This window comes from Microtus oregoni, unplaced genomic scaffold (assembly GCF_018167655.1).
Source record: "Microtus oregoni isolate MIOR12 unplaced genomic scaffold, Mior012 000009F_ref0000495, whole genome shotgun sequence".
Taxonomy (NCBI): domain Eukaryota; kingdom Metazoa; phylum Chordata; class Mammalia; order Rodentia; family Cricetidae; genus Microtus; species Microtus oregoni.
This window is the reverse complement of record NW_024543068.1, coordinates 40,098,044-40,111,441: the sequence shown is the minus strand read 5'-3', so window position 1 is coordinate 40,111,441 and position 13,398 is coordinate 40,098,044. Positions and strand designations below refer to the sequence as shown.

At 40.4% G+C, this 13,398-nt stretch overlaps 1 protein-coding gene across 4 annotated transcripts in view; it reads left to right on the top strand.

Annotated features, from left to right (window-relative positions):
* Akap6 (A-kinase anchoring protein 6) overlaps positions 1-13,398 on the top strand; it is a 399,217-nt gene that overhangs the window by 349,178 nt on the left and 36,641 nt on the right. For all 4 annotated transcript variants that reach the window (XM_041658789.1, XM_041658788.1, XM_041658791.1 and 1 more), the window contains exon 13: positions 7,134-7,349. In XM_041658789.1, coding sequence (XP_041514723.1) covers positions 7,134-7,349 — 216 coding nt within the window. The remainder of the gene's footprint in view (positions 1-7,133; positions 7,350-13,398) is intronic.

Genomic DNA, 13,398 nt, shown 5'->3' with positions numbered 1-13,398 from the left:
CTTCTGAAATGTCAGTATTTTTTCTGAGTCAGTTTTCAATTCCACCTCCCTGGGTTAAAATTCTGGCATCGATCCTTGTAAGTTGAAATGCTGTTTATTAAACTTGAAATGTCACCATTTTCTCACTTGTAAATCAGCCTAGCATCTGTCTGTCTGTCTGTCTGTCTGTCATCATCTACCTACTCTTTTACAAGTTTCTGTGCTTTTGTGACCACTGAATGAGTCAACCACACAATATTACAGAAAGAGGCCGGTTAGGTGGCCCAGTAAGTCTAAGTCCTTACTGTCAGGCCTACTGATCTGAGTCCAATTCCATGACCTGACATTGCAGAAAGAGAAACTGATGCCTGCAAGTGGTCCTTTGACATCACCCCCCCCCACACACACACACACGAGGATGTTAAAATACATACAAAACAAAACATTAGTTATTGATATATATGGAATTAGTGGAAGTAACCGTAACACATAAAATATTGTACAGAATAGTGTTCAAATGATTGATAAGCAATTCCAATAATTATTCTTTTATGCTCAAGTGAATTTTGGTAAAATAGCTGAAGCACATATGACATTGTTTTTATTTTGTATTTATTCATATACATGTGAGCAACAGAATTATCTTTGGTGCAGTATATGATGGGTCATCTTATGTTAGGTCTTCCATTTTTCCAGGCTACCAGTGTTGTATGTGACAATTTCATAAGCCAGATAAGAACCGCATCACTGCAATAATTATGCATAATTAATATATTCATTTTATGTGCTTCTTCAACTCTTCTTTAGGATCCAGGCTTCTCTGTATACTTTTTGTTTATAGTTTTGGTATTTCTAAAAGAAGGTAATTATTAAAATTGGACTGTATTATTTTTATCCTAGAAAATGTTTGATCTGTTGAGTGAAGTTTATAGGTCTGTATTAATAACTCTACCCATGTAGGCCTTTTATCTCTTACCTTAGAAAACCAAGCTGTTCCAACTCTGCATTTATAAATGTGTTATAGGTCCTTTTACTGGCCTATAATTGTATAATAATAATAATAATAATAATAATAATAATAATAACAATAATAATTTCTAATTTAAAACACTCTTTACTTAATCATAAAGTAGGCTTTAAAATTTTTTTATTTTTTATTAATGAATGTGTGTATGCCTGCTTGTGATATGTGTGTGAGAATGTGAGTGTATGGGGGGGGTGTGAGTGAGGGGCTCATACCAAGGCTTTGATGCTAATGTCAGAGGACTTCCTTGGGAGTGAGTTCCCTACTTTCACCAGGGGTTCCAGGATTTGACCCAGATCATCAGGACTGAATGGGGGGAGGTTTTTATCTGCTAAACCATTTTGCCAGCCACCAAATAAGTCTTTTATGGCATAAAATTATTCTTGATGTAAACATTATCTCAAGACTTTCCATTGGAACATTAAATTACATTGTTTTTATATCTGTACATATTATAGAATGTCTTCTAGGAGAAACATTATTGATGAGTCAATCTAAAGTATCACTGGTTTTATTGGACGGTTCTTATTACGTGATGATTTCTGTGTGTGTTTACATTTTTCTCCAGGCTCATATCCACATGTAGACAAATTAGAGCATAAATTCTACGAAAGCAAAGGTATGAACCTTGTATGCTGCTGGATGTGTCTCTGAGAAAGGGCTCGGCACACAGCAGGCACTCCAGAAATTTATCTGGCGGGTGGGATTATTATCATCAGACCCTACATTAACATCTAGATTTTAGAAAACTGTGGTTAAACTTAAGATTTTCAACTTTCTTCCATAAAGCCCTTCATCTCCTCCACTTTCCAACCCTTCAGATGGCTCCTTCTGGTCCCATGGGTTCTAACCGGTCTCTTGCACCTTCTAATAACCTTTTCTGTTCTCCAGGCCGCATGCTGGCTGGCATTCATCGGTTATACAGCACATGGGAGCCGTGGCCTCACCGTTCACAAAGCGCGCTCCCTTCCCTTGCCTTGCTGAAAATTACAACATCTTGATGAATTAGCTGTTATCAGCAACCTTTGCCTTGTATTTCTAGCTCTCCCTTGGGGGAATCAGCTGTATTATAAGCTCCTAAGAGGCACCACGTCTTGCAAGATGCCTGTCATCCGCCAATGTTAATCCTGTAATGGAAAGTACAGTGTTTGGCGCATAACTGATACCCATCAGGAGGTTACTGCTATAATAGATACCACTCACACGGTCTTTGACAAAATTACCTCATTGGCAATGATCAGGAGTCAAGGAGTCAAAGGCTACTTCTGCCCCAGAGACACTCTACACTGTAGGTTTGTTAGAATCAGAGTTTAGGACTTGTATGTTTGTGTTTCCAGAAATGATTTACTCAGGGAAAATCTCTAATTTGTAAAGTTTAATCTACTCTGGGTATAATAGAGTTCTCAAGCTTTAGACTGCACTCACTTGTAGGTCTTCCCTAAGCCGTGACTCACTATGCCTTGCCTGAGAATCCCTTATTCGTATAGGTGTGAATGATACCAGAGAGCCTACAAGCTAGCTTTGTTTTCTTTCTTTCTTTGAGATACTACCTTACCCTGTACCCCAGCCAGCCTGGTAGTTACTATTTGGCTCAGGCTGATCCTAAACTTACTGTCCTCTTGCTCAGGCTCCTGACTATCAGGGATTAGATTTGCTTCATCGTGTTCAATATTTGCTTCGTTTGGGGGATTTTTAAACTATTTTTTCTTCTCATTTCTCTTCTTATTTGACATTTGTTTTTAATATAATAGTTCCAGTAATAATCATACTCGTTCTTTTATTGTGTGTTCATTTGCATTTTGTGAGGTAGCTAATACTCATTTGATGTCAAGAATGTATACATGCAGGTAAATGTTCCCTTTTGTATAATATGTTTTCATTTAAGCAAATGTGTAACACCGTGACAGCTAAGCACTAACATCGGAAGTCTTCCCTTCAGGGCTGCTGAGAGCCTAAAGCCAACAACAAACGTCTTATTCGGCTTGGTGGAAAATGGTAGAACACTTGGTTACCATTTGTGAGGCTTTGGGTTCAAATTGCAGCACCACAAAAGGAAAACAGAAGTTGTTGTTGTTTTAAAATTATATCTGGCTTACTAATATGAGTAGTTAAGCATGGGAAAAGTTGATTAAGCCGGGGACACACAAAACAAAGCACACTTCCCTCCAAAATTTGTGTGTTCCGCCATTGGTGAATTAAAGGTTAGATTAGCAGTGTATAAACGTAGGGGGAAAGCTGTTATCCTCTTAGCAACTGTCTTACAGTGTGACCCCAAACAGATGCCTTCAGTGTGTGTGACGTCTGATTGTTTTATGGGAAGAAGGGGGTAACTTCTCAGCCCTAAACCATGGAAGTTTGATGATTTGTTTCAGCCTTTCCATGTTTACTACAAATCTGTCTTTTTAGAAACATGACAAAAGTTGGTGGGAACTTTATGAAAAATAAATAAAGGGGCTAGTTAAAAACTTGAGAGTAGCCTGCCAGGACATTTCTCCTGGGAGATGACACTAAGATTCTGATAAAGACGGGCTGCTACAACGCTCAAGTCTTTAGAATCCCTTTCTTAGACGTAACTGAAATTCCTTTTAAATATTGTTTTCTCAGCCTCTTTCCTATTTCTCAAGAAGGCCGTGTGACTCGTATCAGAACCAGGAGGATTTCTTTAGAGCATGCTTCAGAGTTGGCTGTAATGACCAGCGCTGTGGATGTTTCTCTGCCCCCTCCCCCTTTCCAGCTCCCAACACAAGAACCACTTCTTACCACCTAAGCCTGCTTGATCGTACACCACCTTAACAGGTCTCTGGGCTCTCTACCCCTTTGACTTCCATCACTCATATTGGGCCCCTGGCTCCTGTCATTTTCTTACAGGTGGATGAAATTCCAGCAGCAGCTTGCCTGGAGCACATCACTTGGTGTTTGTCTCTGTTCTCTCTCTCTCTCTCTCTCTCTCTCTCTCTCTCTCTCTTACACAACTCTTTCTTCTCTTTCCCTCTTTCTCCCCCCCCCCCCTACAGAGTACTGTGCTTAGTTATGTAGTTCATATCTAGTAAAGTCTCCGCTCTTTGACGGAAGGAGCAATGACTTGTTCTCTGTGTAATCCTCCGTTCCAGCAAGTGGAAGACACATCACAGATGTGAGGAGATCATGGAAGGATGTTTGTCTTATTCTATGACTGCCTTACTTACTTGGCTGGAGTTTCTGCTTTCTAAAATATATTTCTCTAAAATCTAAGGCAGAAAATAATAATAATCATTTGCTCCCGCTAGTTATATTTAACATTTCTCAGTACATATGGAGAATATGTATCTCAGTTTATTAGAAAAATAATGTAGAATACTGATTCTAAGGAAGGTTGGCAACAAACCACTGATTTTTATTTAGTATGTGTGATTATAAATAAATACATTTTGTTGGTTGTCAGGGAAACACATTTATGTAGGAGAATGCTATCAACTGTCTCTAGGTAAAAAGAAAGACTGAAACAATGTTAGGTACAAAAAAATCCTCCAGTTTCCTTTGAACAGTTCACATGGGAAAAAAAATTAATCTAGGATATAGATTAAACCCTTAAGATATTTAAAGTGAAAACTGCCGAATTGTGAGGATGCAGAACTCAGATAGCAAATGTTAACAGTACCTGCTTTTGTAGTTTAAATTTTTAGGATGCTGTTTATGTGGGGACTATGGCGTATGTGCATAGTGAGTACACATCAGCATGGGGGTGTATGTGCCCCTGTTTGGACATGAGGCCAGAAGAGGACATCAGATGTCTTCTAGTGTTCTGTCTTAATGGCCTGAGACAGGGTCTTTCTGCACCCAAATGCAGCTTCGGCTGGGCTGGGTGGTAAGTGAGCCTCAGTTTTCCTTTCTTGCAATGCAAGAGCTCTGACCCATTTCTTCAGCCTTGCTTTTGTAGTTTTTAAGGTAGTGTATTTATATTGACTTCCCTGCATTAAGATGTAGATGCAGATAGTCTAGATATGTAGAAACTCAATATGTTCTGCACACTTTCAAGAAATCATGGTCAGTAATCTTTATGAAAAACATATTACATCCCAAATAGCCTTTGTGAGGACTTTGTGTGGTGAATGAAGCCCATCTGAACTGCTTCGCAGTATGACCTGAGGTAACGCCACACAAAGTTTTAGTGCCGTTCATTATGATTTTTCCCTCAGCTAAAAACTTCGAGGTTTTTTGTTGGCTTATAGATATGCACTTATTGTTCTACTAAAGAGAGGTTTGCAAAACCCAAATTCCATCAAAACATCTCCTGATTTTTTTAGCCATTTTCTTTTAACAATTTAGCCACAGTTCAAAACCCCAAATCATCAATATTCATGTCTCTAGGTCTCATTTGAACCAATTTCAATTGGCCATACCCATAGCGCTTTCTTGCATATTCAATATTTGGGCAAAATTTGCTATTAGATGGGCTTCATCATTTGCATGCCTTGACAATTGTAAATTAAGGGGACAAGTTGAAGTGAAAGTATGCATGTGTGTGCATATGTATGTGCATGTGTATGCATGCGCACGTGTGTGTGTGTGTGTGCGTGTGTGCGTGTGTGCATGTGTGTGTCTCACGGTATGGGGTAGGAGTGGGGGTTGGGGAGGTAGTTGGGAGAACTGCTGGAGAAGATGAAGACAGTATTATTGCTTTACTAGGCTCCAAGTTTGTCTTTGCTTGTCTAGGGGTTTCCTGTCTTCTACACTGAACTAGTGAATAGCATCAGAAAAAGAATTTGTCAGAGCCAGGATGGTATTGGGACTTATATAGGAAAATAGAAATGTACCCTAGGAAACCTAGCTCAAACAGCTGCTCGGGTAAGACATGAATAATAAAATTCCTAGTCATATTTTGCCATAAATAGAGGTTTGGGAATTTGTCATTCACCTCATTTAAAATGCAGAAATATTAAAGGTACAGGTTCTCTCATTATGGAAATAATAGAATTCCAGCTATTACCGAGTTAGGGTCATTTAAATGGATATAGCATGCATTATATCAGTAAGTGGAACATCTGTATGGAATGTCCACCTGCTGATCAACTACTCCTACCCCGTGCACAATTCAGCGAACAGCACTTAATCATCTCAAGACTTCTTCTAATGAAGCCTTATCTAGATTAACGTTTTAAGCACAAATACTTCCAGGCATTAAAACCCTCACACTAAATGAAATTGCATTGTCTTGTTTACCCTTGTTGATTAATAAGCAATCTGCTAACTGTTGGAACAGTCCAATGGTGGCAGGAGAAGGAGATTAGCAATTCAGTGATGTTTGTGGGTATAATCATCATTTCTCCTGAAGGCTCTGAATTAGAATATCACTTACACACTATCCGTAGGCAAAGAAAGGATATAATATTTTTAGACATGTGTACCCACTATTTTGTTTCAATCGTTCAGCTTAGGGTCAGCGCAGCAATACAAATGCTTCTGAGAGGCAAAATGCTATTTTGATGCATGCAGATCCTTTTTAAATGGTGTGGGTGTCTATTAAAAGAAACAGAATAACCAGCAAATTGTGCAGTAATAATCCAGTGTCTTGATTTCTGTGTTAGGAACATTATTGCTTTGTTAATCAAGCATTGGAAGAGAAATATTGCCCACTGTTTTTTAGATAATAGAGTTTACATATGAAAATTCTTTGCAGTATTATTTATTTTTGCCAATAAAATACTGAACTTTTCCCTCCAAAGGATCTAGGAATAAATGTAGAAGAATAATTGCACTTGGAGGAGGATTTTCTATTTGTTGTTGTGTTTCCTTTGACCTTGAACCAACACCCTCACTCTGTTTACAGTCTGCAGTTCATATGACTTACGTGATTTTTCTCCACCATGTGAGAGATTGCTAATACCTGAGTGTCAAGGCGAGATCTTCCATTTTGGAAGCATAAATCAGAGGAAAGGGGACTAGGAAACAGAGGCTCCTAAACTCCCTAGCGTTCATCAGCTGTGTATTGGAGGCCACCAATCTCAAGAAAACTGTAGGTCCGCTCCTGCCTTAGTGTTCAAAGCTGAGCATGTCTGTGCAATGTGAAATCGTGATGGAAGTGATTATCTCATATTTCCAGAAAGCTGGTCCTCCTAACACATACAAACTGGTCTCCTTCTCTGTATTGCAGTCTCTCTGTCACGAGATCAAGCAGCGTCGTAGAGGGGTAGCTTCCATTCTGAGGCTGTGCCAGCACCTTCTGGACGACCGCGACACCTGCAATCTGAATGCAGACCACCAGCCCATGCAGCTGATCATTGTAAACCTCGAAAGAAGGTGGGAAGCCATTGTCATGCAAGCCGTCCAGTGGCAGACGCGGCTACAAAAGAAGATGGGAAAAGAACCCGTGAGTGTCACTCCCCCGCACAATTGGCTCTGTTGTTTTTTTAAGCAAACATGCACCCCTATAAGCTTCCTTGCAAACTAGAGACATAACCATCCCCTAACCAAAACTCCATTCATCATAACAGAAAGTTATTCATGTTGCTCACATGCTTTTTAGCACATCTCATTGTCTTTTTTAAAAAAATTACATGTATATTTTGGTTATTCTTACCACTGAGGATATTAATTCTTTCATTTATTCCTTCACCAAAATGTTCGCCAAGCACACAACTACTCCAAGAATGTTTTGCTAGGAGATAGTTTAATACCCTAAGTACATGGCGCAGTGTGTGTGCTCTGGGTACAGTTTCATTTCTTGAATATCTGTTGTTTATCTTTCTGTTGAATGAGGAGTTAAAGCCATCTGTACACCTGTCCCCAGCAGTCCTGCTTCTAGGGTCTTCTGACAGATTACTGAGAACTGTCAAGTTTCCTCCGAGAGTTTAATGCAGTGTTGGTAGCAGGAGGACATGCTTTCCATTAACCATTTGCCAGACCTGCGGGTGCAGGTTTCAGCAGTTACTGGGGGAAAGAAATATGTAAGAGTAGAAGCTGCTTTAATTACAATATAGAATACACATTTGCTCTGGAAGCCTTCACATTCTCAGGAGAAAGAAACCGTCCCTGGAAAGAGGGTAACCCTGAAGAAACCATCACTGGAAAGAGGGTATCCCTGAAGTGACCTCGACATCAGTGTCTACTAGTTGTAGGGCCACTTTTTTTACATTTGACTTAAATAAGTAAAATACACATGCATACATACACATACACACATACATACGCATGTATATACGCATACATATACTGGAATGTATATATATATGTGTGTGTATAAGTACATATATATGTGTGTATATATATATATATATATTCATTCCAGTCGTACAAAATATTTGGAAAATGCAAAATGCAAAAAAGGGAACCCAAAGGAACAAGAATTGTCATTGAAAACACATACAAATTGTCGTCTTATCAAAGCTTTAGGATTGACTTTTCTGGTGTGTTTTAGGTCAAGGACTCAGGGCAGAAAGGCAAGGAATCATTAGATCTCTCTGTCCCCTTTGCTTTTGTGTCTGTGCTGAGTCTCAGGGGGTGATTTCTCTCAACGGTTCTGTTCAACTGATCTTAACTGAAGCTGTCACAGTTCTTAAGATTTCCAAATTATTACCAATAATCAAATATTGATTATTGATTATTACCAATAATCAAGAATTAGATGTCCTTTCTTTTTTCTTTTCATATTTCTCTTTTTTTCTTTTCTTTTCTTTCTTTTTTTTTTAAGACAGGGTTTCTCTGTGTAACAGTCCTGGCTGTCCTGGAACTCGCTCTGTAGACCAGGCTGGCCTCGAACTCATAGAAATCCTCTTACCTCTGCCTCGGAGTGCTGGGATTAAAGTGTGCACTACCACTGCCCAGCAGGGTGTCTATTCTTGAAATAATTTGTTTGTTGTGAAACTGTTTAACTAACATCGTTTCTTCTCCCTCCCTCCCTGTTCCTCCCTCTCCCCTACCCCTCCCCTTCTTCTTGCTAATGTTTGTAAAGGCAGAAAAGGTTGTTATTTTTTATCTTCTTTGTGGTGAGGATAGAGAGGCTTAGCTCAGCACCACTGGCAATAGGAAAAGTTATGGCATTTTCAGGGCATTCAACTGGTTTGGCAAAGACAAAACTGATCCAGGCTTTATTTGAATCATGATCAGGAAGGCTGGATTGAGCTCTGTAAAGTAGCTGTAGAGCATGGCTCTGTAAAGTAGCTGTAGAGCATGGATGTTTGCGTGTGAGTATCTGTGTGCACACGAGTGGGTGTGCGCGCACGTGCATGCACACGCACATGCACACATGCATGTGGTCACAAATGCCCATGTATGGAATATACGAGGATTTGTGCATGTGTGTATGCAGGTAAGCATACTCCTGTGGGGAGGACAGAAAAGGATGAGTCTTTCCCTGTCACTTTCTTGGAACAGAAAGGTTTCCTAGAATCTAGAGCTAAGTTGTCAATCAGCAAGCCCCAGAGTTTGCATCCCTCACAGTACTGGGGTTATAGGCATACCCCGCTGTTACAGGTATGCTGGGGATCTGAACTCTGGTCCTCTTGCTTGTGCAGCGAACACTCTCTCATCTATTGAGCCATCTCCCAATCCTCTGGGTTGTCTTACCTATCTCTATAGTAAAGGCAAGTTGCTTCTTGGAAGTGTGAGCTAATGGAGAGAGGTCATGTAAATGACAGCCAAGTCTCTCCTGATGAGGTGATTTGGAACAATGAAGGTAGCAAGCAAGGATGTTAGTGATAAAAAGAGACTGAACGTCACTCTCGGGAAAGGAGCAGAGGGATGGAGAGTGGGCCACCCGGCCTCCGGGAGTACTTAGAGGAAAATATCTTGGTAGGTGAACTGAGGTGGGAAGACCTACCCACTGTGGGTAGCACCATTCTCTAGGCTGGTATCTTGGATGTCAAAAGAAGGGGGGGGGGGGTAAAGCAAGCCAAGTGCTAGCTTGTTCTCTGTCCTCTCTGCTTCTTGACTTTGGACACAATTGGGATCAATCATCCACCTCAAGCTTCCACGGTCATTACTTCTGTGTGGTCATGGGCAGTACTCTCAAACCATGAGCCAAAATAAACCATTTCCACCTAAGTAGCTTTTGTCAGGTTTTATGGTAACAACAGGAAAACAAGCTAATGTAGACGAGATCAAACAGGTAAAGCCCAGAGGTGAGACAGTACCTTCAGAGCAGCTGGAGGAAGAATGGAGAGACCCTTTCAAGAAGAGTGACTCCCAGATTATTCTCAGAAACGGGAAGTTCAGGAGATGGGAAAGGTGGAGATGGAGGTGAAGGGGCAATGTGAGAAAATACCTGGAGCCTCCTTCACAGAGCAGGTGGCATTCCAATAGGAAAGGAAATAGAGTTTCTAACTATCTCTAGCGGAAGTGTTTGTCGTCAGCGTACCTGTTCTACTAGGATGTCAAGGGAAGGCCATCAACCAAACAGAACTTATATCCAATAGAAACCCAGATATGCAAAGGAAAGAACATGGGGCTGCTCACTGTGAGTAAATGAGAAACACTTTCCTATTATTTCAATCTCTTTAAGTGTTAATGGACTGTTTAAATCAAGATAATAGCATTGCATGGTAGGATTTACAACACGGAGAGTCGCAAGGGCCAGGAAGCAGCTACGCCACAATGCTTTGTACTCTTTTCATTTTGTGTGAGGTACTGGAGCATCCTTTCAGGGGAGGCTGTGATAAGATCAAGTATGTATGGGTGGCTGCGACACCCGAAAGATACAGCCAGGCAAAAAGCTAGAGGAAGATACGAAAGGAAATGAATAGGGTCATTCTTTTATATCGCCGTCTAAAGAAGAAAAAGAAAATAAGAAACAGACGTAATAAGGCTTTTAAGGACAGGATGAGATTTAATGTGGCTGCATCAATAGTCCCAGGGAATGAAATGGACTGAAAACTACTTAAAAGAATATAATTGTTAAATTGGGTAAATTAAAACCTACTATGTCTCTGTGAAAAGGCAAGGAAAAGAGAGTGTGGTACAGAAATTCCAACACCACACCTCAACGACTGATAGACCAGAAAGTAAGTGTGAACATAAGAAGACATGAATGTTATCGTGAAACAACGTGACCTAATAGACATCTAAAACACTCCAACCAAGTCCTATCAGCAAGAAAAGAGGTCCAGACAAAAGCTACCCCCTTTGTCCCTGTGGGAGGTTGATTGCTGCAACTGTGGGAAATGATATGGAAGTTCTTGAAGGGTTTGAAAATAGAATTACTGTACGACCCCACAGCCTCTGTTCAGGGTATGTGCCATCTCCTCGCTAAGGTACCTGTATAACCGCGTTCTTCACAACATTATCCCCCAGAGCTAAGACATGGACACGGAGATCATGACTGGTGGATGAATAAAAAAGCAATTGTAATGTGTATAGTCATCCTTTATATGGAGATTCAGACATTTGCCACAGCATAGAGTAGCCTAGAGGACATCATATGGCATTAAATAAGTGGGCACCAGAAGAAAAATGCTGGACCATCGTATTCGTATGTGGAATCTTAAAGTAGCAGCAGAACAAACAAATCTAAAGAGACAGTGGACTGGTGATTGCAGGGGCAGGATACAGGGACAGTGGAAAGAGGTCCATCAAAGAACACAAAGCTTCAATTATGGCAGACTGAATAATCTAGAGATATAATATATAAAAGCAAAAATATAGTTAATGATATTGCCTCGCAAACAAGAAATGTGTTAAGAGAGGAGGCTTTAGGCATTCTTACCACACACATGCACAAAAGAGGCTCTGAGATTATGGATATGCTAATTTTATTCAGTGCACTATTTGCATATCAAAGCATGGTGATAATCTTATATATACAACAAAAATGGGTAAGCCTGTCATCCAATAGCAACAAAGATGACATTATTTTTAAGTGTATACAGGACATCTATCAAAACTCTCTTCTGAATCACAAAAAGTTTTTTGAAAAAAATTTATATTATACAAAGCACAGCCAAGGCTCCCTAGAATAGTGTAATCACATTCACTTAACGAAAAGTGCGCTCTTTGTCTATCGTAGGATTCTAGTGTAGAGATACTGTATAGAAATGTCCTCAGACAGTCTTCAGAGAAATACAGAGTAACGCGCTTAAAGTTTCTACCATAGTCTTGCTCCTTGCTTAGATCTTTGTGAACAACTTCCTTCTCAGTTTCCTGATCCAGTATGACACCTATTTGGAGATAGCAGGTCAATAAAGATAGAAACAAAGCCAGAATTTTTCTCCAACTTTGAGCTATCCGGGGCTGTAATTTCAGAAAGGAAAGCTGGAGAAGACCCAGGTATCATTTAAGACCGGTTCAACAGTACACTGCGTCCACGTGCTCACTCCTCACTTCCAGACGAGCTCCAAGCTTTTTGAGGCGAATATTTGGGAGTTGTTTGTGACCACGGAGGATAAAACTGGCCTTGAACGACACAGCACAGAACGAGTAAGCAACCCCATAGGCAGGCAGATCTTCCCACAAATGTCAGTAGGGTTCCCTTTGGGAAATACTTGATTCTGTCAAGAGTTACTACTCCTATTTTCATGTACACTCTGAGGACAGATTTCTTCAAATATGCATCTGAAAGACATTCAATACAGCTTTGCCTATCCTTGCTAAGAGGCCCAAAGCATTATCTACAGTGCAAAACAACTTTGTCTATAGGAGAGGCGATGAATTCGGGCTGGGGGTGGGGGGGCACAGGAGATGCAGGAAGGAGGGAGAAGAAGGGAAGAAAATGATGTAAATACAATGTATTTGTGAAATGAAGTCTCAGAAACTAAAATCAACTAAATATGAGAGAGAGAGAGAGAGAGAGAGAGAGAGAGAGAGAGAGAGAGAGAGAGAGAGAGACTTGTCTTGCCAGGCATGGTAGCACAGGTCTATCATCCCAGCATTCCAGAGGCAAAGATGGGAGAACTATAGCCCGAGCTATATAGTGCACTCCAGGCTAGTCTGTGCTGCTTGGTGAGATCTTGTCTGAAAACAAACAAACAAAAAAGTGAAAGTATTGGAAAGAGTGAAGAAATTCATCTTTTGTATCTGTTTTCCCATCAGTCTTAATCTCTTATGAGGCCTCTGTTTTATTAGGCACAGTCGTTGTCTGGTAACATTAATCATTCCCGCTTTTCAAACGCAGAACGAAGCTAGATTCCTTTGAAATGCCTTGTTTAAAGCAAGTGTACCTTTGAATTCTCAGTGCATTGAGGGTCTGAGGTTTTATCCCCACACCCATTTTTCCTCCTTCTGCTCTGATCCTGCAGAGCTCTCCTGAGAACAGAACTTTGTGTCCGGAAAAACCATACACATTTAATGGCCTTGAAAGTATACACCACATCTAGCCACATAATTGAAAATAATAAGGCCACAATAAATGGGATGGCCCCAGGGTAAAACACCCAAGGGATTCTGCTGGTGTCACATTGCATCAATGTCCATGCATCATGGTAATTGAG